This window comes from Sparus aurata, chromosome 4 (genome assembly GCF_900880675.1).
Source record: "Sparus aurata chromosome 4, fSpaAur1.1, whole genome shotgun sequence".
Taxonomy (NCBI): domain Eukaryota; kingdom Metazoa; phylum Chordata; class Actinopteri; order Spariformes; family Sparidae; genus Sparus; species Sparus aurata.
This window is the reverse complement of record NC_044190.1, coordinates 37,112,421-37,138,746: the sequence shown is the minus strand read 5'-3', so window position 1 is coordinate 37,138,746 and position 26,326 is coordinate 37,112,421. Positions and strand designations below refer to the sequence as shown.

Genomic DNA, 26,326 nt, shown 5'->3' with positions numbered 1-26,326 from the left:
TCGGCCATCCTAATGTGACGATGGGAACAGTTTAGTCACAGTTCCTTGAGTTTGTCTTCGTATTGTGTGTGTGGAAATGCTCTTTAGTTTCACTTTTAAACTTAGCTGTGAGTCCGACTGTTGAGTTGACCCAATTTCAGTAGATTCAGTAGATTCAGTAGTTTCAGTAGTTTCAGTAACCTCCTGAGATGTTCTCCTTGCTTGATGCAGGTCCATAAATAATTTGACCGTTCTGAAACATCTTTTACACAACCACAGGATTTGTCTCGTGACAATGAGAATCTACTCACTGCATCAGTTCGGGTTCAATAACGTGTTGCTCGCTGAAACACTTGTCTCAGGCACTCACCTTTTTGCTGGTGGTGACTTTTGTTGTGTGTACATCATTATATGGCCTCATTACTATATATTGTAGTATTATTTTTTATTTTAAACCACCCAACCCTGACACTGTACATAATGTGGAGAATGTGGATCATTAAATCACTCTTTCATTTGGTTCTTAATCTGTAACACATCGTGGCTCCGTTACGTGTCGTACGTATAACCACGTTCGAAGGATTATTGCAGCTAAACATTTTTACACGTCATAATTGGCATCAGCCCCTGAAATCATGCACACACGCATATACAGTTATTAATTGCGTGAAACAGTAAAGATCGCACGGCGTGACGATACGGACAAAATCGACTATCATGATATCTTTTAACCAGATGCCTCCATACGGACATTTTGACTCTTTCAGGGATGAAATGTAGCTCAAATTGTGTTCTTTCTTTTTTTTTTTTTAAAATTAAAATGATGAAGATAAAGAAGATCATCAGTAACACACACATATGTTCCAGTAAATGATTCGAATAAAGCGATCCATGTTCGAAAAAGGAGTAACAAGACGAAGAAGTTGAAAGCTTTTCTGGTCGTACTCACTTTGTCTATTTTTAAACTTTATCATTGGGAAGAAAAGAAAACTCAACTCAGGCTCCATTTTCTCTCTCAGATAATTAGTACAGATTGCGAAGATGTCATTTGTTTAGTAGATAAATAAAATGTGCATATAGTGATGTGATAACAAACATCAAAGGTGGAAAGTAAAATGATAATTCACCGCAGCCGGTTATTCTCCTGCGTCCACACTCCAGCACTTGTAGCGAAGCGAGGCGCGTCTCGTGACGTTACATCGGAGTGTGATTTAACACGAGCGACCCAAAAAAACAATCTGTTTCTGCACATTAAAGATGTGAAATGAGTATTTGAGTGGCAGCGTGGTCTTTACAGGATATGGTGGTGTTTGTTGCAGGAGGCCGGTCGTTCCTCCATCGTCTGTTCCTCCACAGAGAGACAGAAAGAGAGAGAGAGAGAGAGGCAGAGAGGCAGAGATAGAAATCCAGAGAAAGCGAGGATGTTCTGGGACAAACCGATCCACAGTGGCCTAGTTTCCCTCAGCCGTGCCAGTGACTCAACTAAAGTCTTCTGCCTGGCTGAGTGTGGGCTTGGTCACCATGGATAAGACATGTGGACAGAGCCAGAATACACACGGCTGCAGTTATTTTTTTCTCAACGGTTGAACTGAAATTACATTAACACGTTAGACGAACGTCTGATTTATGTTTGTGTGGGGGAGGGTGCACGTTTTCTTTCACTCAGGGGTCTTTTTACTGCCTCATGTCGACACTATTACAGAATCTGCACATGGGGGAATCACTGGACCGTCGGAAATGTATAGCACATGTTGTTTTTAGCCTTTTTTTAAAGCGTTGATGTCGCCTGCGCTGGTCATGATTCGTTGATTTTCGGGGTGATGGACTCGGTTTGTTGCATTCACCCACGACTTGCAAACAAACTGTTGGATCTTTTGGTGATTTTAACTCGCCCAGATAAAGGATGAAAGAGTCAGGCGGAACAGGCTGGCTTGTTTAAAGGAACAGTTCACACAAAAATAAAAAAAAATTATTGGTGTGATGTTTCGTAGTCCACAGACCATTTCTGGAGCTTCAGAGCAAAACAGCATTGCAGCATTCTGCTAAACCACCGAAGTAGACGGGGGGCTTCGTTTTAAACAAACATAAAATGTCTCAATACAGCTTGTCTAGTGTAATCCAAGTCTTCAGAAGCCTCAGGATCCAAAATTGATTTGAAAAGAAGCCTTTTAGGACACTTTTAGCTGAGTGTTATACAAGATGTATTGAGATGTATTTTGCTCCTTCATCTGCAAAATAATCGAAATGGCAAGAACTGCAATTATTTTATGAAGGTAAAATATGTCACAAATCAGTGTTTTAGATAAAATACAACATGTGACATCTGACAAAATGATCGCAATGTCAATTTCCGAGCGTATCGTGCTGTGAAGCTCCAGAGATGTTTTGTGGACTACCATCTCTGACTGGATTTAAATTTTTGGGTGAACTTGTCCTTTAAAAAAAACACCTCACCCTGCACTCTGTCTGCTATCAGGGCATGGAAAGGAGGGATGGCCGGTTAACAAGTGGGAGCATTTTGGCGATTTCGCATCTCTCCCTCGAGTCGCCTCCTGGCCGCTCGTCAGGAAACAAAAGAATACGATGAGAAAGAGATAAAACACGTAAACAACAGTGTTTGTATGAATCAGTGGGATAATGAAGGGAAGACACTGAAGGAAAGGAAGTGGTGGTGTCGTGGGAAGTTGTGTTGGAGTCGGGTCTGAGTCACCGATTGTGTGTGTGTGTGTGTGTGTGTGTGTGTGATTCCCGCAGCACCTGTGGACTGAAGTCATGGTTTTATGGATGAATTAAGTCCAATAAGAAATTCTTTTAGTCGTTCTTAAAAGCGGAGTAGTAACATGAGATCCTTGCAACACATTCAGTTCTGGATTCTGACACATAATCATCACTTTGTCACATGATCATCATTTGCTTCACACTGGGCCCAGAACCAAAGGGGGCGTGAAGATCATGAGGTAATGAGGTGCATCGGATGACTTCAGCCTCAAAAGGCCTTCACATGCCGCGGCAGTGTACTGAACGTTAAAATGACTCTGAAAAGCTGATTTTTTTTTTAAACGTTCTTTTTTTGGTTTTGGATCTGAGCTTTCTCACATCAAATAAGACGTCACGTCATGACTGCTGCTGACAAAGGCCGACCTGTTGTTTCTCAGCACCTGGTATTAAGTGACAACGAACACAAGTTATCACCAGTTGTTCCTCGTGTTTCTTGTGTTTCTTGTGTCGTCAGACTTCCTCTCACTCTCCCCAACAACCCAGATCCTTAGAATAAATGTTACAGATGAATGAACTCTGAACATTTCATGTGTAACATGTTGGAACTTGATGACGCCGTGATTGCGTCTCGATCTGTCGTCAGCGGTTTGGCAGCCCTCTTGGCCGTAATAACACCGCCATCGTCGCCTCCACTCGCTGACGTGAAAGTCAGCTAAAGTCAGCTAAGAAGATTTGACACGTTTGGTACAAATGTAAACCTCGGATATATCTGATCTTGTCACGTGAGGACGAGATCGTCATCAGTGGTTGAATCCATAACATTTTCTGAAGAACGAGCTGGTGTGAATATAATCAAACTCTTTATCGAACAAGATTTGTAGCTTTTGCATATTAACATCACTCCTGGTACGAATTTTATTGATTGGAAGTGTTTACACGTCTTTGCTTATTTATTGGGTGACTTAAATTACACTTCAACCCTACACAGATTTCTACCATCATCTCTCTCCTGTATCTGCATGATAAACAGCCCTGTTGTCAGCTTTGAGATGCATTTTTCAATAATCCGATTGTTTTTTAAAAGGCTTGTGTATCTTGGGGAAAAGGAGATTGTTGAATTTATCGCCAGATTTAAAGATGTGTGGTTATTTTTAGCAGTGATGGAGTACAGTTTATGTGGTTCTTGCGTACGTTTTGTGATTTTGATGTAGCTGAGCTGACTGTGACGGTGTTCGTCAGGCCGCCCATCGATTTCTCAGCGCTGGTTGCGGGGTTGAAGCCCCATTGTTATCGATGACTTCACAACGGTCTGAGTGGCCACACATGAAAGTGAATTATTCTCTTTGAGGTAGCGCGCACGCAGCATGGGCAGCCATCACTACTATCTGAGCGGCGCAGCGTGTGGCCGGGCTGATGTGTCACTGGTGCCATTTAGCTCAGCGTGTCTGTCTGTCTGTCTGTCTGTCTGGTACAGAGTGTGCGTCCACACCTGTGGCTGGGACTGCTCCCCTCTAATCAGACCTAATGAAGAACATTGATTCATCTCCATTTGATTCACACTTTTAGACCAGAACACGTCTACACGTGAGCCGGGGCTGCGAGACCGACACCTTCGACTCCTTCTTTGGAGGGAAATGCTGTCTGACGTTGCTTCTGCACACAACACCACACTTAACCGCCCCAGTTTTTAAGGAAGGATGAAGTGACGTTGAAGTGGTATCAAAGAGAGCGTCGAAGCGAAGGGATCTGGAGATTGTTAGCGAACGGGGCGGCCGTGCACGTTTTCCTCAGAAGCGCGAGCAGGGCAGGCATCCCAAGATTCCCCGCATCCTGGTCCCAGCTCTGGGGTGGAGGAAGCTGTTTACTCTTTCTATCTCTCACTGCTGACGTCGGCGCACCGAACAATGTCATCCAATTTCCTGTTTTTCACTTTAGTGGAAAGCCACTCTCCCAGTGTGTATGGTGTGTGTGTGTGTGTGTCGGTGTGTGTGTTTCAATGAGTGTGAGACAGAAAAGCTGGTGGGCTGAAGGAGGGGAGGACGAGGAGGAGGAGGAGGAGGAGGAGGAGCAGGAGGAGGAGATCTATAGGGCCGGATACACTGGGAGCAGGATATAGGGTCAGAGGCAGCTCCGCTATGTAAATACATTAGGTGTGTTGAACGAGCGACGCGTGAGGCTGCCGACCGTCCTGAACGCAGCACGAGATGTCTGCAGACAGCGAGGAGGGAAGGTGTGACATCACGTGACGAGAGACTGTTTGAAGCTGTCAGCCTCGAAACTGTCAACACGCAGCCAGAGATTTATTAAAGGGACAGTTCACCTCAAAATAGAAACATTAGATATGGATTATCTTCAGTAACCAGATAAGTCACACCAAAACAATCTAGATGGATAAAATAATATTTTGGCAGGACAATATTGTGATATGAATGATTTTGCGTGTGTTTCCACCCCAGCTGTCGCTTCATAAGGCACAGCTTGGTTAAACTAGTTCAGTCCTGCATTAAATCCTTCTCTTTTCGATGCAACATAACTTGGCAGCGCTACAGCTGAATCCCTCCTAATTGACCACCAAGTTGAATCTGCATCTCTAAAGCGGCTCCTGAACATCATAACCTTCGTGATTTATTGCAGGACCGTTGCATCAGCTTTAGTGAGGTGTCCTTAAAATCTGGCTGCAGAGTGCATGAACACAATCCACAGAGGGGGGGAGAGAAGCAGGGAGGTCAGTCAGAGCCCGGAGCTCATTTTGGTCCCGAGGGTCTGTGACGGGTCATCTGGTCCTGAAAACTATGAATTTTTGATACAACATATGCAGCGGAGCCGAGCGATACGGTTTAAAGATCTATTTTTTTTTGTATATGTTGCATTTTAGCGTGTTGTGATTTTGCAATGCTGCCGACTCAGTCAGGTCACTCTCGTCTTTTATTTCTTTTCTTTATTTTAGCTTTAGGAATTTTTAACAAATACATTTAGTAAAAACTAAGTACATTTTATTTTAGATTTCTATATCATGATATAGCAAATGTGTGCAAAACCACAAAAATCCACCAGCATGATTTATGATAGACGGATATCGTGATGTATCATTAGATGACTGTCTTGTGAAAATGAAAGCTTTACTTAAAACACAACAACACACAGCGACAGAAGCTAAATGTAAAACACTGTTGCTGCTGAATTATGTTAAAACATGAGCAGGTTTGTTCCCAAAGAGATATCTACTGTTTGTTAAACCTTGCACCTTTCTTTGTCACAAAAATGATTATCGGCCATCTTGAGTCCTTTTCTTACCGAGCAGAACATTTCTTACAGTCGTCCGTGTTGTTTAACAGTAAACATCAGCTGACTTTTATTCCTGAAAGAAATGTTTGTGTTTTGGAACAAAACCCCATGAAAACCATCCTTTTCTCCGAGCTTGCCATCAGTTCTAGGTTTACATGTAAGTAGCACGCTGTGCTAAACGAGTGCAGCAGCTTTGGTTCAAGACACAATGTGTATGTAAAAAGACGGACATGCAGTTTACTTTTCTTATGATGGAGCATCAGTTGTAAGTTGTTTACTTATTAACTGGATTGCACAACCTTCTCACGCTTAACAGTTTTCACAGAACCCTGCAGGCAGTTGATGCTGAGCTTAAAACAAATAAATACAGATAAATAAAGATTCCTCCCAAGTCCCAAATCTAGTAGCAAGCTCCAGTCCCCATCTTCAAACGTCCTCCCGAAGACCGGTGAACACACTTCGATTAAGACAAACTGCAAGGACCAGAATGCATTGCATCCAACTCAAACCCAAAGTGTTTGCAGTCTGACCTGCTGGCCGACCAACTTGTCGTCTGATTAACGAGTAGTCCACGTGCACACACACACAGAGAGAGAGAGAGAGTGTAACACTGGTGTAACGCAGCAGCATATAGTGAGAGGACGGGAACGTGGATTACGCAGGCACCGCGTCCGTAGTCCTCGCCTGCCTGTCCTACATGCTCGCTCACTTCCCCTGCTTTGTTTGCCTCTGGTTGAGTGCCAGCGTGATGTTTGTGGGATGCAAATGCTTGGCTGAGTGATTCATTGGTGTGTGTGAGTGTGTGAGTGAGAGTGTGAGTGTGTGTGTACTGTACAAGAGGAGTATGTTGCCCGAAGAGGCTGGCAGACTGGTTCAGCTCTGTGTGTGTGTGTGTGTGTGTATGTGTGTGTGTCGGTTATGTCAGTGTCAGTTAGAGAGGGAAAGCCTCCCCGGATGGAGACGGAGCGCCGCGTACCGCTCTCGCTCGCTGGAGGCTCTGCGGCCAGATTCCATACGTCAGGACCCTGACCTCAGCTAGTTCACAGTGGAAACACGATTTCTGTGTGTGGTGTGTTTCTGCCGGGCCACCATCTGTGACATTTTGCCCGGCAGCAGTGTATAGAAGAGAGAATATTTTGTTTCAAACCCGGCGTGCGGTTTTGGATCTCTGATCAGAATTAATAAAACTGAGCGCTGAGTTATTTGTTCTGACACACGTGGTCAGAGTCATCGAAATCATATCTGACAACAAGAAAACCGGGTCTTGTTTGGTCAGACCTTCTTGGAAAAGCACGAGTTTGTGGCATTTCCATATGTTAGGGCCCCATTATACAGCCGCACACACACCAACACATGCGTACTGTCTCTGCAGTGCACATGAGCCCGTCATGCGACCAGGTCCTCGTGTCTGTGAAAGATCAGATGATCACAGTGCATCAGCTCGTAACCATCCTGATGCCTTTCCCCTTGTTTGTGGACAGCTACAACAAACGGCCTAGTGTCGTGATGACGTCAATTTGGCTCCGACCGACGGCTAATCAGCTTTCCCCCCCCCCCCCCTCCGTTGTTTCATGGAGCTTTTCAGAAGGCTTACAATTTAGCAAGAAGTGATTTGCCGGCCCGCCCGGCATGCTCTAAAATTCCTCTCTGTATTCCTCCTCACATGTGTAGATTGTTTACGGAGAAGAGAGGAATTCTAGAGGGATGGCGGTCCGCAAGGGGCTTGGTTGCTATGGTTACTAACCCCTGAGCTGGGTCCCATTTAGCAGGAAGGAAGCTAAATTATTTGCAGACAGAAAAGAGTAAAGCTTGTGTAGAGAAAGTGTAATTACTTGAAAACCTGTGTCTTTTTATTTAATTAATTTATTAATTTATTTTTCATTTTCACAATTCTGACATACAGTTGAATCAGAAATCTCCAAAGTATCCAAAGTAAAGTTATATTTTAAGAGTATATTGAAGGACTGTTATTGGAGAGGGCGGCTGATTTAACCCGATGAGAACTGGCATCGAAATAAATTGAAATTCTCAGAAAATGACTTTGAAGTATCTCTGCATCTACAAGGAATATATTAAACATCTTGGTACACAATAAAGGTAACACTTGTGAGATTTCTGCAGAGGTGTAGCATGAATACAAAATGTTATTTGCACCTAACTGTAGTGAAATGATGCAGTTGTAGCCCGAAACCTCTTGAAAACCACGGCACAGCATCTAATTCTTCTTGCATTTCACGACACGTATTCATTACATCTAAATATATCTGTTGGCCTTGAATCTCAGCTTTTATTTGACATATTATTTGTACTGTTAGAATGAAATACTGTGATCACGAGCCAGCTTTGTGGTCATGAACTGTTTTTGTTGCTTCTGGTTTAGTCACCTGGTTCTAGAATCGTGTTTTGTTCAGGAAAAAAATTGTTATGATGTGCTTTTAGCTGAGCTTCTTCCCGTTCAGCAGGTACGCTGCTTGACTATGTCGCTACGTGATTAGCATGCCCTTTTATGGTGTGTTGCGTAATATGACACCCTGCTCCCGCCACAGGGGGCGCCAGGGGTCTACGACTTTACGCTCAGTACGAAAGCCCCGATCGTTGTGACGAGTGACAGACTATCAGCACTGAATAATCCAAATCTGCAAAGTAACTAGTGACTAATGTTATTGAATAAAAGTAGGGGGACTGGAAGTGAAATGGAAAACCTCTAAAAAGTTTCTTTCCCTCGGTTTTCCCTCCCTGTCGGTTGGTTGATCTCTAATAATCGGTATCTGTATCGGCCCTGAAAGAAACCATACTGTTTATTCCGTCTTGACAATGAAGTAAAGAGGTCTCACTGAGGTCTCTGTGGGATCTAACTGACCCTAAACATATGTAACGTACACATGAGTAAACACTCTGTGGGGAGCATGACGTACTGTCCTCGTCTTTGTGTGTGAATCCAAAGATTTGTGTGCACGAACATCCCGTAGATCACAACAAACGTGAGATGTTTCCTCTCTTTGCTGTAGTAAGAATGTTTTATGGTCATTTCAGTGTTTGTGAAACCTCTTCAGCTCTCGTCTACAAACTGCACTGTGTTTTGATAATGTCGGAGGAAATGAAACGGGAGGAAAATGTTATGATGACTGTTTCACAAAACTGAAAATATTTTATGGAATGATTTTTTTTTTCTAATCCTTGTTTTTTTTTCTTCTTGTTATCTTTCAGACCACATTAACAGAGGTGCAATTTGGACCAATGAAGTTATTTAAAGACCCACTTCAGGTATCGTAAAAAAAAATGTCAGCCGTGCGAATGATTGATGCGTGTGTGCTGAATGCATTAAGGCGTTTGTCTACATCCATATCATTTAGGGGCTTTTAGCCGAGCCGCGGAGCTCAAACCCCGGTGTGACTGTCAATATTTGGGAGCATTTTTCTGGGATTAGTTTTTACAAAACGTCGCCCGCTTTTTGTTTGCGGTTGGAACTAATCTTGAATTTCTCAAAGATGCCACACCTCGCCGTGCGATTAAAGAAAGGAGAAAAAAGTCCCCATGCAAACGTTCAATGGAGGAGAAGAAGAAGGAAAAAAAGAACTGTTAATGGACGTATTGTGTGCCCGATGCAGCCTTGGGTTGTCAAGGCAACAAGGCCAAACATTTATGACCAAGAACATACCATAATGAACAATGCACGTTATGGAAGAACTGCACAGAGGATCCATGGACCGGTTTCGTCACTGGGAATAGGACATTCTCTGACGTTCAATGGTTCATTATACAGTTTGGTGTTCTGCTTGTTGCTCTGGCATGTGCTGCTGCTGCTGCTGCTGCATGAGAACTTGGAATAGTGTTATTAATTTTTAAAGCTAAAATGCCAAAGATTCGCTGTTTCGAATGTGAGGATTTACTGCATTCTTTGTCATATTTTTACGTTTCTTGAACCAGTAGTGTATCCAGAAATATTGATTTATTTGGGGTCGTGGGATAAAAGAAGAACCCAAACAAAAAGCAGAGGTGGCAAAAGTCCACGCATTGTTTCCTCCAGTGGAAATCTCAGATACTTGTGTGAAAGAAAGACTCTGGTACAAGTAGAAGTACTGATTAAACTTGTTTACTCCAGTAAAAGTAAAAGATTACAGGCTCGGACATGTACTCAGAGTATCAGAGTAAAAAGTCTCCCTCTGAAGGACATTTGTGGTCAAAGCTAACTGAAGCTCACGTCATATTAATAGAATTCAAAGACTATTAAAGTTAAAGGTAGAATCTGTAGCATTTGTCCCAGCTGTTCCTGAACGCACCACAAAGACAGTTGATTGTTGAGTCTCATTCCCAGGACGTCAAATAGACACATGTTGGGTTGGTAAAGCGTCCCGAGCAGCAACAAAGAGAGAAAATCAGAAACTCTCTGCAGATACGAGACACTAACACGCCTTTTCTCCACATTCCAGTCTCCCTCTCCGTCTGTTTACATCTTCTTACGTCTTTTACGTCTTTGTCTCATCTCGCTGCGTCTGCCATGCGCGATGTGCTCTGATAGGCTGTAATCAGTCTTGTGATGTTGGGACGGCGGCGTGTTGTTCTCCAATAACATTATCGACACAACTGGTGCAGCAGTGTCAGACCTTGAGTTGTGGCAGTCTGCTCACTGAACATCTGGATGTTCATATATTGAAAAGAAATCTGCACTGTTGACGAGTACAGCTTAATTAAATCTTTAAGCTAGCTAGTTTTAAAATTTGTACTTGAAAATTGTTTGGTTTATCAGCCATGTGTATGAACTTACAGTGACTCTGTAAGCTGTGACAAACAGGCAGATCAGTGATAAATATGCTGCTTTCCTCTATGAAACGTCTGTATCAGAAACTGTGTTTTTTAACACAAGGAAAGAAACAACTTGATGTTGAACATTTGCCGAATTAAAAAGAAGGCCTTGATAATTAAGAATTTGTCAGAGACAGAATTTCAAAAAGTTTAGAAAGTTTCTCCAAACTCAACAACTCATAAAATTGAGCGATTTTATAAGGGAGTCTGGTGAATTTCTCCCTCTTTACATCTCCTTACTGTTGTCGACTCAAATCTTGTACATTTTGGTCAATAACTATTTGATTAAAGTTATTTTGGACACTCAAATGAATACAAAAACCACAAATGTACAACGTCATAATAACGTCATAATAAACTGACCTCCAGACTGTCACTGACGGCTGGTGTCAGCTGTAGATCGAGGACGACTGACGACTGAACTGAGCGCTGGGTTTTAAACTCTTGTTGAGACAAAACAGGACATTTGAAGACGTCATATTGAAGATTTTTACAGTTTTATTTTTATTCCACAGACAAAAACAATCAATCATAAAAATAGGAGTGTCGGTTGCAGAGCTCCCTCAAGTATTTGAATTAAAATAAAAACACAACAACTGCTAAACTTAGTGCAACAATGATGATATGAGAAGTGAGCTGAAGACAAACAACACATCAGACGTCCTGTAATTTAACGGCGCGTATGAGAAGCACAGTTTATTGTCCGATGCGCTCCAGTGTGACCACAGTAGGAAAACGAGGTAGAGAGATATCCCCTTCCTGTTTTTGTCACTCACAGCTGATCCCGTCGTGCCCTCCTCCTCTCCACGCCTCCTCTTTTCTCGCGGCTCACAGGATCTGGCTCCGGCCCTCTGTGTTTTCAACAATGATGTTTTCTAGACAGAGCGACCAGACGCTGCCAAAAACTCTCGCTACCCCCTTCGAACATTTTCTCCCCCCCCCTCTCTCTCGCTGTCCTTCTCCGCCTTTCCCATCTGTTTCTTTACAACAAAAAAAAAAGAGAGAAAAAACATTAAACTTGATGTACTCTGAGAGGTTTTCATGTCTGCTGTGACTGGGTGTGTTGTTACTGAGCGAGGCGTATCTGTCCAGTCTGAGAACAGGCATGTGAAAAGTCCTTATCTCTCTCTATATTACCCTGTTCCTCCACCTCTGCGGGAATGTTGACTTTTCTACCAACATCCCAATGTGGAATTCTGATCTAATTCCCTGTGCGTACCGAACATAGCTGCAGGACTCAGTGGTGATGTATTTATGACCCGGACACTTACTGCCGCTTGTAGGGGGAAAATGTTCATATGTGGAATATGGTTTGCATTAGCAACACCCCGCTCAGTCGCAGCAGCTCTGTGCTGCAGGCACGAAGCTGCGCTGTGGTACTTAAGTAAAGCCAATCGTCAGAATGAATCAACAGGACAACTGTCAGAACAACCGATCCTCTATCCCCTCATTGTGTGGAGGACAGTGGCTCTATTTTCTCGGCAAAGTCACGCCTTTGTGTCCTAACTGAGTTTTACAGGTGTGATGCAAACTTAAGACTGCAGAACAAACTTTCCCTTCTTTACGTTCATCCTGCTCCCTGCCAACAGTTGGAGATGACGTCTGTTTGAGAGAGTGACTCATGAATCTACTCTTAGTGCAGCACTGCTCTTGGAGGCGGGCCTAAATCTCTGGTCCAGTATTTACGCAAGTAAGGGGTTATATGAAAGTATGCTGGCAGAGCGAGAGCGTGCTCTCAATGGCCGGTTTGACGGTAGCAGCAGCACTTTCTGCCACAGCCTTGGCAGACGGGTGGGAGGGGCCGCAGGCAGTCAAGGCCACCTCGACTAATTGTGTCATAGATCATGGCAGCGGACAATAAAATCTCTGACGCACCCGAGTACGAGCCGGGCCTGATCAATCAGGGCCTGTCCAATGGAGGCCTGAGGTCACAGTCAAGCCCGCACTGCAGGCTGATTAGGACGACAGGCGCAAATGAGCATGAATGCACCAGTGATGACTTGACAACTCTGAGCTGTTGATACGCTGAAGCATCAGAGACACGTTTCACTGTGGCTCTGCGCTCCTGTTTGTTACTGGACATATTCTATAGTGCAGGGTGGAGGTTATTACAGGTTCCCTAATCGGATCAAAGCTACTTATCCATTAGCCATGCAGCTCTCTAATGTTATAAAATAAATAATACTCCCGGCCTCTTCTGAAAACAGGAGCGCCTGCATCGCAGTGACGAACCAAACTAAGAGACCGTACGTCAATACATTTAGCATCCTTCAGTCAGACGTACTTTACAGCAACCAAACAACATTGTTTTGACAAAATGATGTGTACTTTGCACTAACAATGAGTCATATTCATTTTTTTAAAATACATCTTGAAAGGTCACGTTAAATTTTAGGTTTTCCATCAAACAAAAATAGCAGAAACAAGTCGGTTCCATTTTCTCAAATGTGATTATTTGATGTTTTTAGGTTTTTTGTAAATTGAATTTCTTTAAAAACTGGACTGTTGTTCGGACAAAAGGCTAAAGATAGAGGACAGTATCACTGGCACGACTCCGTGTGCTGGTTTTCAGTATTTATAACAGTCAACAATTGATACAGATAAAATTAGGAATTATAAGATGTCATTTTGTCCTTCAGAGAATGGTGAGAGGCATTTTTCTGTATTTTCTAAAAATTATGTTGACTAATTTCGAAATGTGCCTTCAGTTTCAACAATCGAATTCAAATACACTATCAATGATTTCATGTTGCAGAGATCCTTTATTGATTTCTTTGAGGAGGAGGGTTCACTCGAGGCAAAACTACACCGCACTGCGAACATTGCCAAAGTCTTTTTTGTTGAACTCTAGAATCTTTATTTTTGGTGAACTTTATGAACTGTTGTTGTAAAATAACTCTTTCTCTTTAAGGAAAAAAAACTGAAACTTGGCAAAATATAAATCTAACAATAGCAAAGCTGTCAGAGCTGAAATCATTTTTAAATCGAGTCAAATCGTGACCTTAAATGACTTAATCGATCATTTTTCAGCCACTTTCTTCCTTTTTACATCTTTGCCGAATTTCCACATTTGAGTCCCGCTGTTTGGACAGTTATTCTGTCGACTGCTTCACATAAAAACGCTTCTCTACCTTTTTCCCTCTTTGATCCATCTTCATTTAGACATTATTATCTTATATTTTATTATATTTACAGCATCTGCGTCATATGTCTTTACAAACCCCTCTCTAACTCTTTGGTAGCAGTAATAACAGTCGTCCTTTGACACTGCAAGAGGTCACTTAAAAATACAAATGAGTCAGTTGGCTCTCTGTGCTTACTCATCTCTCTGTTTGCAGGTACTTTTAGTTTTTGCCAAAGAGGACAGTCAGAGTAATGGCTTCTGCTGGGCATGTGAGAAGGCCACCTTCAGGTGCAGCATGGCACGAACACCGGAGTCGGCTCTTGAATGCTTCTTGGAGAAGCATCATGACCTCGTCATCATTGACCACAGACATTCCAGACACTTTGACGCTGAAGCACTATGCCGGTAGGCCAGTCCTCTCATCGTCCATGTACTTTTACTACATGTTGTATCTCTACAGTGATCATGCAACTTGTTTTTTTTTGCCTGGTGGAGCCCCACAGTCCTGTCAGCTCAGCTGAGCCCTTATCAACACCGACCATGTTCCACATGTGTGCACGTGATATGATTTCAAGCTGGATGTTATTGAAGACTTTTGGACTAATCATAAACAAGTGGTTACCATTAAATTCAGGACAGTCATTTATTTTCTTTTGTGCCACCAGAATGGTTGAAAGAGAACATTTTTAACGATTTATCCATTAATTTTGGCTGTTTTAACCAATTATCCAACTTTTAATGTTCTATTTAAATTATTTACGTTTAGCTACCTTATTAACCACCGAGCGTATGAGCGTATAACACGTGTCCATTCCTAACCAACTCTTAGCTAATTATTTTAACTGTTAAGCTGATGATTTCAAGCAATGATTTATTCATTTTAGCTTTTTTAACCAGTATTCAGGCTTTTAGCTGAAACTAAGTTACTACTTTACATTAATTATTTCAAACATGTATCCATTACATTTTGATATTATAACATCTATCCTACGTTAAACTTACTTCTTCAACCATGAACATTTAGCCAACGTATTAACCGTTTAGCTAGCTATGAAGTCAAACATGTATCCATTACTTTTAGATATTTCAACCGTTTACAGCTAACCAATCCTCAGCTGACTAAATGTAACCGATAACCACTTTAGCGATTTAGCAACGAAATGTAACCATTTATTCACTACTTTTAGCGTACTGTTTAAACCATCTAAAGTTTTCAGACTTGTAGGCTATTACTTTTAGTAATTTTATCAATTTTTCCATAGCTAACTATTTTAACGATTTATCCATTAGCTAACTTGGTCTATTTCATCTAAATTAAGCTAATAATTTGAGGTGTGTCAAGTGCTTTTTTATTTTAACCATTTATCAGACTTAAAGCTAACTACTCAGCCATTTAGCTAATTATCCTAAACATTTATCTAGTAGTTTATTACTTTATTACTTTATTATTATTTAGCTTGCTACTTTAACCATTTAGCCCATCATTTCAAACATGCATCCATTCTTATTAACTTGTGACCAATTATCTGTTAATTCCAGCTTATTATTTAAATTACTTGTCCTTTATTTAGCTGTTTTAGCTATTTCAGCCATTTTCTCATTACTTTGAGCAAACTGTTTGGACTTCTGTTTTCATGTTCTCTCAGATGACTCAAAATGTGGATCCCACTGTAGTTAGTATTTTTGAATGTTAATAATTAGTTGACCTACTCCACGATATTTCTTAATACCCCCTGGCAGCTGCAGCATTCCTCTCAGGGTAACAGTGTCCACGGCCATCAATCACTGATGCAGTGAACACAGCTGAACCGGGCTCTGTTAGTTCTTGTCAACCCGGGCCAATCCAGACCAGATGATCTCGATGGGGCAGATTTTAGCACCCCTTTTCCTGTGTTACAGTACATTTGGTAACACGTGTGATGGCGACTCTGTGCGGGGGTAAACGTCCGGCTCATTCCGGGCTCGCTGGCTTCCGTCACATGCTACCTAGTGGAGCCATGTCGATGAGAAATGAGCGGTGCCTGCCCATACCACCCTCTATCTTTAGCCTCTGCCCAAACCAAAAACACATTTACAAACATTCATCTACCCTGCCCAGCGTGTATGTTAACCCTATTCATTTTGGCCGATCCATATGTTCAGTGTACACGCACGGCCTCCGATGGGGAACTAAAGGGCCTTTTATGACCACTGGCTGGGGAAAACCACAGGCGGATGAGTGGCCCTGTACACTGCATTCTTTCAGAGGCCTAGGCCTGCTCGCAGAGCTCCACCACTGGGCTCTGCCTGCCTGGGAGAATCGGAGCGTGAAAAACTGAAAAATACATTGATTTGATGCCATGGGCTTTTCCACCAGCCTCCTGCTCACTGGCTAAAAGGCTCCCTCTGTTTACATTCAGGTCAATTAGAGCGGTCAACTCTTCAGAAAACACTGTGATAGTCGCCGTTGTGAAAAGGTACGTACAGCCCTCTTTTCTTTCTGCCCTTTTCTTGTCCTTTTCCTCATGATTAGGAGTATTGTCAGAATTAAAATGCCTGACTCAGCGGGCGTCTGCAGGCCTGCAGCCTGTCATGTGAAGCAAACTTCTGATGTTCTCTAAACAGATTTGTCATGGCGGTGTTTGGGTGACAACATGTGTTCTCTCTTTAAGGCCAGACAGAGAGGAAGCCTCTGTGATGCCCCTGATCAATGCCGGCTTTAATAGGGTGAGCGACGGTGTGTGTGTGTGTGTGTGTGTGTGTGTCTGTCCTCTGCTGCCTGTGTTTGTATTATTCTTTTGATATGTTTTATATCCCTGCTGTCAACACTCGGTGTCGGGCAGGAACACAGATTGTAAATCGCTCTGTGTTTGCTCAGGAGACGTTTGCATCGAGTTCCCTGAACCTGAGTCTGTGTTCCTCACGGCAGAAGCAGCATTATCACATTTCCTATAACAGATACATTGAAATAATGGTGTGATATGAAACTTTTTTTTGATGTGTTTTGATTGATCCGTGTTGTCCTCTAACCCTCAGAGATATGTGGAGAATGCCAATATGATGGCCTGCTATAATGAGCTGCTACAGTTGGAGCATGGAGAGGTGCGGGCGCAGTTCAAACTCAGGTGAGTCTGGTGTTATACAGTGTTTTAGACAAACAACAGTGTTGATGTTGTGTCAAAGACGTCTATGCCCTGTGTCGAAGGGATGTCAAGAATCAAGTCTGAAGCTAGCATGCTAACCAGCTAGCCCCGGCCTTTCTTGTCCCGTAATACCAATTTTTCTACCACAAGAGGTGATATTTTTCCGCCAGCACTTTTGGCCACGCAGAGTGAAACCGAGCCACTTCGATTTGCATCTCCATCACCAGTTATAACGCGCCAAGTTGATCCAAGCGGTGCACGTGATGGATCTGCTCTGGAGTCGTCTCGTGGCTGCCTCCAGTCCGTAACAAACCCCACATCTCCCTCAAATGAGTCCGTGTTAGTGAAACTCACTGTCACTGTTTCTAATATGAGTTTTCAACTTGTCCTCTTTCAGCCGTCTCTGCCGTTGTGTTGAGCCACTGCAGGTGTAAACTCAACATTTCTAAATTTTGCTGCTTCATAATAAAAGCTTTTATATAACTAATTGATAGAGGTCAAGAATATAAAGGAAGTTAAAGTGTTCACCACTGAGTCCGGTTCTGCTCTGAGGTTTCTTCCTGTTAGAAGGCAGTTTTTTTCTCAACACTGTTGCCAAGTGTTTGCTGATGGAGGGGAAATGTTGGGTAATTGAATTAATCAAGGAGTGTAGTTTAGACCTGCGCAATTTGGAAAGTGTCATGAGATGACTTTTGTTGTAAAAATTGGCGTTATACCAATAAAGACTCATTGATTGATTGAATTAGTGGAACTTTGTTAGCAGCTTTTTTCAGTAGTGCTGCACGGAAGAGGAGTGTTAACAGCCGCTCCTTTGACCTCCACACAAGCCGAGGACGCTGTTCGTTAAAAACATAGCGTCAGAATGGGATGAGGACACTTTGCTTGTTGCATTTATTAACAAAGATTCTGTTTCTGTTGTCTCTCTTTCTGTACAAGGGCTGGAAATGCTATTTTCACAGCTCTAGAACAAAGCCAAGAGGCCATAGAGATCACATCTGAAGATCAAGTAATTCAGGTGAGTCTCTAATCAACTTAAATACCTCTAGCTGCTTTGTTGTGATGAACGGATCATCTCTCTCTCCCTCTCCGTCCTCCCCCTCCCTCTCTTTCTTCATGTCTTGTGATCTCAGATCTCAGCTGTGATAGAGGCGCTCTCTGTCGCTCTGAATGGCTCTTTATGTTTACATCAAAGAACAGCAGCTCGTGTTATCGCGTCATGCTCGACATAAAGAATATGTTTTTGAGCTCCGTGAGATAAGCAACAAATTGTGTCGGCTTCTCTTTAAAACTTTTGTTTCGTTTGGCAGAGGTGGTATCGTCTTCGTCCTCGCTGCTGTGTCTGAACTTGTTTGTCGATCACCATCATGTCGTTTCTTCTCCTTCACAGTACGTGAATCCTGCCTACGAGTCCATTATGGGCTACCAACAAGGCGAGCTAATAGGGAAGGAAATAATAGAAGTGCCTAAAAGTGAGAAGAATAAGCCTGATCTCCTTGAAACAATAAATTCCTGCATACGGAAAGGAAAGGTAATGTGCATTTATCTAATAATCTCAAACATAATCATCAGTGTGGTTCTTTATCTTTGTCTCATCATCAAATAACTGTGATTTCTGATACTACATTCTGATTACATACATATCTTTGACGTGTTATATATGTTTTAGGGTTGTTTTAGGCCATTAATCAACATGTCCTTGTATGTTTATGATATTTATAACAAGCACGGACGACATGAGCCACTTGTTAGCAACATCGCTGGAAATATCATGATTTTGAATGTGGCAAACAAATTGTTGTTCAAAATACAAGAATGAATAACTTGCAGACTATAAACTCACTCCTGTCCTGTCCCCACCTCAACCCGTCATCTTTATCAAACTCTCATTCTGAGCTGCTTAAAATCATCCCAGTACATGTCAACCTGGCCTCTGTCTGCCTTGTAGGCTGTGTTCAGTCCCGGTCCAAAGCTGGCGGTGTAAACGTCATCAGTCTTCCCGGTTCGCTACGCGGCTAACTGAGCTGCTACAGTTAGCAGCTGTTAGCAACATCCATGTTTCAGCTGTACTACTGGTACTTTCATCCCAACCCAAGTGACAAGGTGCAGCTCCTCAGTGGAGTGTGAAGGTTAATTCTGTACCCAAAAGTCAAACTTGAGTAAAAGTAAAGAAATCATGTTAAAGTATTACTTCGGTAAAAGTGAAAGTTACTCATATGAATACTACTGGAGTAAAAGTCTTAAAATATCTGATATTAAATGTGGTATTATTGATCAATCGATTATAAGCCTGGTCAATTATTAGCTCTGATAATCAGCATTTTTTATCTGATTGTCGATAAGATAAATTAACTGAAACATGCGCTCAGTTGGTTCTGATGCAGCACGTAATCTGCAAAGTTACCTTGTAACTTAAGTTACCGAATAAATGTGGTAGAGTAAAAAGCACAATAAGTATGAGGTAGCAGAAAACAGAAATACTCAAGTAAAGTACAAATACCTCAAAACTGCGCTTGAGTACAGCTCTTTAGTTACATTCCATCACTGTTGTACAGTATGTAGACTAACGCGTCACACTTAGATCTCTCATAGAGGTGCTACAGACTCTGTGTGTGTGTGTGTGTGTGTGTGTGTGTGTGTGTGTGTGTTCATGCATGTGAGCACGTGCATCCATGTGTGCTGTGAGTCCGCACCGCCGGCCGTCCAGACAATCTGTTTCATGTGCATGAGAACAGCGGTTGATGGCGGTGCAGTAATCTCACTACACAGAGAGCGAAGGTCAGTCCCAGACAGCCGAACAGCAGGAAGGGTCTTTTTAAGCTGCCCCGGCGGCCCGTAGGTGGGCGGGGACATGAAACGAGCGCGTCGGACTCCAGGAGCGCTCCCCGGACCCTTTAAAGCGCCTCGCCGCTCTCTGATATACTCTGACCCCGCCTCAACACCTCACCTGCGCCACAAACACCGTCACCCGTCCACTTTTAGGGCATTTTCACATCGTATGTTTTGTTCCTAAATGTTTGATGTCCTCTCTCTCGTCACGCTCCAGGAGTGGCAGGGGATTTATTATGCCAAAAAGAAGAACGGAGACAGCATTCAGCAAAATGTGAAGATCACACCTGTAATAGGACAGGGAGGGTGAGTGACCGTGTGTCCAGACCAGTTCAGTCTTGCTAAATGTAAAATGCATCTCCAGTGACTAATCATACTGGATTATATATGAAAGGTTGATGATTGTATCTATTTGTATTCCTTTATTTTTCCCGGTGCACTAATCGCCTTTTTGTCATTCACAGAAAAATCAGACACTATGTGTCTATCAACTGGCCTTTAAATGATAATAATAAGGTAAGACATGTTTCCAGTTTTACTGATTATTAAAGGGGAACTCCACCAATTTAACAAATTAAAGAGGAAGAGGAAGCCACATGTAATCTGATAAAAATTACTCCAGTGATGTCACTCAAGGGCTAAATTGCATTTGGAGTTATGTCAGTGCCAGGTTTTGAAAAGCAGTCTCACATTAACCTCCTGCGACCCGAAGCTCTCGTTAGGTGTGCACTTTTAATTTCTCCTAGCTTTCTGAAATAAGGAGGACCTCTGAGGGATTAAAAACGAAGCATCATCCTTTGAACAGGAAGTCGTTTTTGGAGGAAAACAAACAAAGAAAAACGATGTCCTCATGTGGGAACAATGGGTTTATTTTACTGTATAACATAATTAAGTCACCAGTGTGTAACAAAGTATAAAACTGTTAATTTCCCGAACTTTGCCGTGCAAAAACAAATTTGCAAACAATGCAGCATTTGAATTCTCAAGACAAGCCTGTCTGAGAAGCTGCAAAAACACACGCAGAGGAATACATTACTTTTCAAAGTTACAAGTGTGCAACAAAGTATAAAACTGTTTGACGTTTCTGGTGTTTGTTCATCATCTTGATCACGTATCACACCAGGAACATCAGCATCACATCTGACAAACCTCTCACTGCAGAGTACTTACTAAAGCCTCCAACCGTCAGTCTGCCCTCGACTGAGAAATATGCCACGTAGATGTATCACATGACAATAAAAAGTTAGTGTAGACTAATTTGAACTACATGCAAAATCAAACTCTTCCCAAATCTTCCCACCCAAGATGTTATCTTCCTTTCACTTTCACTTCACATGAATCATAATAAAATCCCATCCTGGCTCGTTAGTAGATTTATCCAATCTTTAACTGACATCAAACTACAGATGTTAGTACAATAAAGTTTCAACCATATTTTTGATGAAGGTTTGTACCTTGTTCACTTTACTCTCAGGATTGGTTGTAGAAAGGTTTTTAGAAACAAGGTTTTTGTTTTTGGTCTGATTAAAGTGTTTTGTTTTGGTACCAACAGATGACAAATGAGGACAACAGGTCCAAATCAAGCAGAAAACCCAAAATGTAATGACTCCTATAATACTGTTTAAAAAGAAATGATCCAAATCAGTAAATCAGAACCAGATGTATTCTTCTTCTTCTTTGTCAAAACCTGGTGCCTACATTACCCACAATGCAACTGAGCCACTAAGTGACATCACTGGATGTAAACTGTCAGAGTACGTGCAGGCTTTTATACCACTCTCCTCACATGTTCAGTCGCACTTCCAAAGACCTGTAAACACACTTTAAGTGTTAAATTGGTGGCGTTACCCTTTAACGTGTGAGAGGAGCTTTCTGGCCGGCCTGTTCTGATGATCTGTGTCTCTTCTGTCCATGCAGAGTGATAAAACCAGTGAACGAGTGCAGGCAGAGTCTCAGACAGGTAAGCTCCATCAGAATAACATCGCGGGTGATTTTTATGACGCTGAACGACTCGAAACACTCCGACTCGTCTCGTAGATTTGATTTAGTTCTGGTTGTCTCCGCTGGACAGTTGTCACAGTTAGTAATCGAAGTTCTTGTGATCTGTCACAAGGTTTGAGGATCTGAGGGCCGGCATTGTGTTTGTCATTAGGGAGCACATTTAGTTCCATGTTCCGCTGGTGATCCACAGGGGCTATTTTTAACCGATTATTTGCACCAGATATTTGTTAGATGTTGGTCACAGTAACTTGGTCACATTATGGACTTTTGGTAATATGTCAGCGTGTGTGTTACACCATGCCACAAAAATCATTGTTTTCCTCAATCACGACCCAATTTCTTAACAATAGACTGTCAGCGGGGTCCAGTCCTGCTTTATCTAGCCGAGGAATGTCTCAAAAGAAAAAGAATCCTGTCTTTTTGTTGACCCTGTTAAAGTTATCCACGCTTTTATTTTCTCTAAACCGGACTATTGTTCGTCACTGTATCGTGGTATCAACTGTCGAGGCGATTCACAGCTGCAAGTGATTTCAAAACGCAGCAGCTTCGCTCCTGACAGGCAAACAAAACAGGGATCATATCTCTGCTGTGTTGGCTAAGAAGTGACTTGCAGTTTGTTTTTACGGAGCTTTGCGCCGTGTTACAGCACAGTATATTTCACAGTCGCTCTTATAAAACACCACAAGGTCTTCAGATTAGAGGCTCTAAAGGTTGATTATGCTTCTAATCTTATGTTACAACCTAAAGTGTTAAGCCAGTGTCGTGTTTTGCGATTTTGGACAAAGCTCTTACGTATTTTCCCTTTTTGTTTTGCTCCACGATTTACTTTTTGTTTGTGCTTTTTATTATATTTCAATCAGATTTTTGTGAAATGACCCTGTTTTAAGTATACAAGGTTACCTTACACTGACTCTTTCCCCCACAAAACCCTGATTTAAAGTAAGAATTAAGAAATATATCGTATCACAAAAGGGAAGCAATTTGTCGTATTTCCACTTGTACCAACATGGATATGTTTATTAAAACACACAGTTGCTCTGAACAGACGGTTTGACTCATCAGTCACCACCTCATGACTCATTGTGGTGTAAAAACCTCTGTAAACTTAATTTACCCAAACTGAAAAGATTCCACTGAGGTAAAGTTTGTTTTTTGTCTCTTTTTAGTTTATGGCTATTTTACGTTTGAGTGATGACACACATGGACGAGTTACAGTCGGTGCGTAATGTAATAAAGAGGCACTTAACTGGGACTCGTTTTGGTACATGGTTTGATTCCACTTGTCAGATTCAATGAAACTGAACCCACGATGCAGTGGATAAACTCATCATTCTCAAATCACACATACAGAGTTCGTCGTTGTGCTCTGAGAGATGTGTCATCCGAAAGTCCAACTTTTAAGGCATGAAAATTGAAACGAAGGTGAAAATGTGCGGAGGAGAAGCCGATTACGTCACGGAAATTAACTTTCTGGAGTCCGGAAAACAGAGAAATTCCATAAAAGTGCCAAAACCAAAGATGAGTTGATCCGACCGTACAGTGAAAGTAAAAACCCGGTGGATCTTATTCCTCTGTGTGATGACCGCTGTTGTCTGACCAACTATTGTAAACACATTAACCTCATTGTTAGACTGGATGTTTTGTTCCTCGTACACACAGGCTGCCGTCCTGCTGCTGTAAAATCATCAAACCAAGTTTGTGCTGAAAATACTCTGGACAAAAGCACCAGTTAGTCCGGCGTCTGACGCTTAAAACAAAAGCTCTCAGCTGTTTCAATTTATTTATTCAATTTATTTTTGGCCCATCTATTTTTTAAGCTTTACAGTTGAAGTCAGACGTTTCAGTCGTTAAAACTCGTTTTTTTTTTTAACCGCTGCTGAGATTTTATTGTTACACTTCAGTTATGTCAGAGTCTGTTAGACGTCTACTTTAAAAGAAAATGGTTCCATCAACTGTTTACTCATTTATGACCTGCTGGGAATGTGATTAAAGAAATAAAATCTGAAATAAATCAGTAGTTCTGATATTATTCTGACGTTTTACAAGTGGTGATGCTAAATGTTTACTGGGATCAAATTAAAGGAAGACTAAGATGAAATGTGTTTGGTTGAGGTGAAACTGTCGTATGGACGTCGAAAAGATATTGAGAGATTATCTGTTTATTGTTTATGTTGACGAAAAATCCAGAATGAGACCGTCCTCATCCTTTAAATGCCAGAGACGGATGTGACAACATGAATACATTTATAAAAAAAAGATTATAAAAGCTGCTGTTTCATATCTATGGATTTGACCGGAGAGATTCACTTGACAATTCCAATTTTCTTTCTGAGCGCTCGAGTCTTTCCAGAAACTTCTTTGACACGCAGAATGTTCAATATCACATTAAATTATCATCTTTTGTTCTGAACTTTGACCAATTTATTAAAATGTTGCTGGATTAAACCCCCAGACGTGTGATAAAGCACAGAATTGAGAGTTCAGAGTGATAAAACAATTCAGGTTGTGACTGATTAAAGCATCTCATCCTCTCCTTCAAGGATGTCGTGATGGCTGCCAGGGTCCGCCTCGTCACTGCACTCGAACTGTGTTTGTGTTTGTGTGTTGACGTGAGGTGTTTTCTTCTCCCCAGACATCCAATCCAGTAAGCACAAAGACCGGAGGAAAGGCTCTCTGGACGTCAGATCCACGACGTCTCGAGGGAGCGATGGTGAGAGTGAAGGGAGATAGATGACGGAAAACTCTGGGCGGTTGTCTGTTTGCATCAAGTGTTGATTGGACACACACGCACACGCACTCGTTAGGAAGTGTTTGGAAAAACTGCAGCTTAATTTGTTTGTTGAATTATGTCATTCAGAGATGTTTTTTTTTTTGTTTTCTTCATCCTGACAGGGAGTTCACAGCGAAGGCACTCCTCAATGGCCCGAATCCACTCCATGACTATAGAAGCCCCCATCACCAAGGTGGGTTCATCTTCCCCCCCCCCGAGCGTCCGTCACATGATTCGCACTTCGTATCTCATGACTGAACTCCTGAGTTATGGAGCTGCCACAGTCGCCACGAGCGGTTCTTGTACAGCTACATGCTCCGAGGCTCAAGGCCACACATACCATGTCGAGTGGAGATGTGGCGATAAGATGCCGCATTTCATACACGAGCACGTCGGACCAGAATGACCTGCTGTTTCACTGGTTTCTGTACTCTGCAGTCTGGGTAGTCGGATACAGAGAAAGTCCCCGGGGACGGGTCATATGACACACTGCGGAGACCACGGCTGTATCACTTGACTGTGCAGTCAGTCCCTGTAGGCATCGTCCTCTTCAGAATAAAGCACTGATAGAGCTACCGTGTGTGTGTGTGTGTGTGTGTGTGAGTCTGTGTGTGTGTGTGAACTAGAACTTGTGTTCTTGCACATGCTGGCTGACCTCCCCATAGGTGCTCCATTTATCAGGGTAGTGAGGGCGACTTTAAAGAGGCAATGTGTTAGAATTTAAGTTAAAACAATAAGATAAAAAAATTGATCAGCAGGACGTGAATAAATAACAGTTCTGATGTTACGACGTCTGAGTATTTTACTGCAGAGATATCTTCTGCAGTTAGCATGCTAACCAGCTAGCCCTGTCCCATGAGCTCTAACACTCCCCTGGTCCCTGAGCTCCCAGTGCGAACCGCTAGCTGCATAGCTAATTGAGCTAACTAGCTAAGGCAGCTACTGTAACAGGAGTTAGTGGATGCTTACTGACAGGTGGCCAATTCTGACATATATTGCAGCTTTACATATGTATTCAAACAAAGTTAATGAATACCTCTTAAATAATGTCATCAGTAACACGAATCCAAGTATCACAATATTCAAGTAAAGTAACTTGATTACTTGCTGTTATGTTTGGATTACCTAAAGAAAGAAGACAAGAGAAAAGAAATGTCATTTACATTATTTTTACTTGTGTGACTCTTGAATTGTAATCTTGTTAGTAATCCCCTTTTTTAATGTATGTATCTGTAATCTAATTACATCTGATTTTCTGTAACTTTACCAGAATATAGTTATGGTTTATTCATCCTAAATCTGAAATCCTGTTACATGTATTCTGTTACTTCCCAAGTCTGCCATTATTAGAACCACCAAGTTGACATTTTAGGGGATAAAAGTTAATTACTCTGATTGTTCAGTCTTGTTTTAATCACTTTAGGAATATATGAATTCAGTCTTCAGTTATGCCTCCTGTTTATTATTTTTTTCCAGCTCTATCTTCGTGCTCTTGAGGAGAACTTCTGTAAATGTGACAAAAAGATCTGTACAAAGCCTTTTGTGGCTCCAGAGGAAGCTGCATGTAATCTGATGAACTGCCTGAAATGATGTCACTCAGTGGCTAAGGTGCATTGTGGGTAATGTAGGCACTACATTTTGAAAAGGAAGAAGAATGCGTGAAATATAACAGTGATATCTCTGGTTCTGTTGTGAGTC

The 26,326-nt window shown here is 42.0% G+C and overlaps 1 protein-coding gene and 1 long non-coding RNA gene across 2 annotated transcripts in view; one reads left to right on the top strand and one right to left on the bottom strand.

The window, feature by feature from the left end:
* pde8a (phosphodiesterase 8A) overlaps positions 1–26,326 on the top strand; it is a 58,524-nt gene that overhangs the window by 19,516 nt on the left and 12,682 nt on the right. Inside the window, exons 2-13 of the mRNA XM_030414274.1 lie at positions 9,190–9,246; positions 14,124–14,314; positions 16,309–16,365; positions 16,561–16,615; positions 16,925–17,013; positions 17,968–18,046; positions 18,419–18,559; positions 20,075–20,163; positions 20,322–20,373; positions 21,775–21,817; positions 24,491–24,568; positions 24,751–24,821. Of these exons, the coding sequence (XP_030270134.1) occupies positions 9,190–9,246; positions 14,124–14,314; positions 16,309–16,365; positions 16,561–16,615; positions 16,925–17,013; positions 17,968–18,046; positions 18,419–18,559; positions 20,075–20,163; positions 20,322–20,373; positions 21,775–21,817; positions 24,491–24,568; positions 24,751–24,821 (1,002 nt within the window). The remainder of the gene's footprint in view (positions 1–9,189; positions 9,247–14,123; positions 14,315–16,308; positions 16,366–16,560; positions 16,616–16,924; positions 17,014–17,967; positions 18,047–18,418; positions 18,560–20,074; positions 20,164–20,321; positions 20,374–21,774; positions 21,818–24,490; positions 24,569–24,750; positions 24,822–26,326) is intronic.
* Positions 11,266–14,244, bottom strand: LOC115580202 (uncharacterized). Its single transcript, XR_003983825.1, has 2 exons — positions 14,106–14,244; positions 11,266–11,765 (listed from the first exon to the last, which is right to left on the bottom strand). It is a non-coding gene; the product is annotated as an uncharacterized LOC115580202 (long non-coding RNA).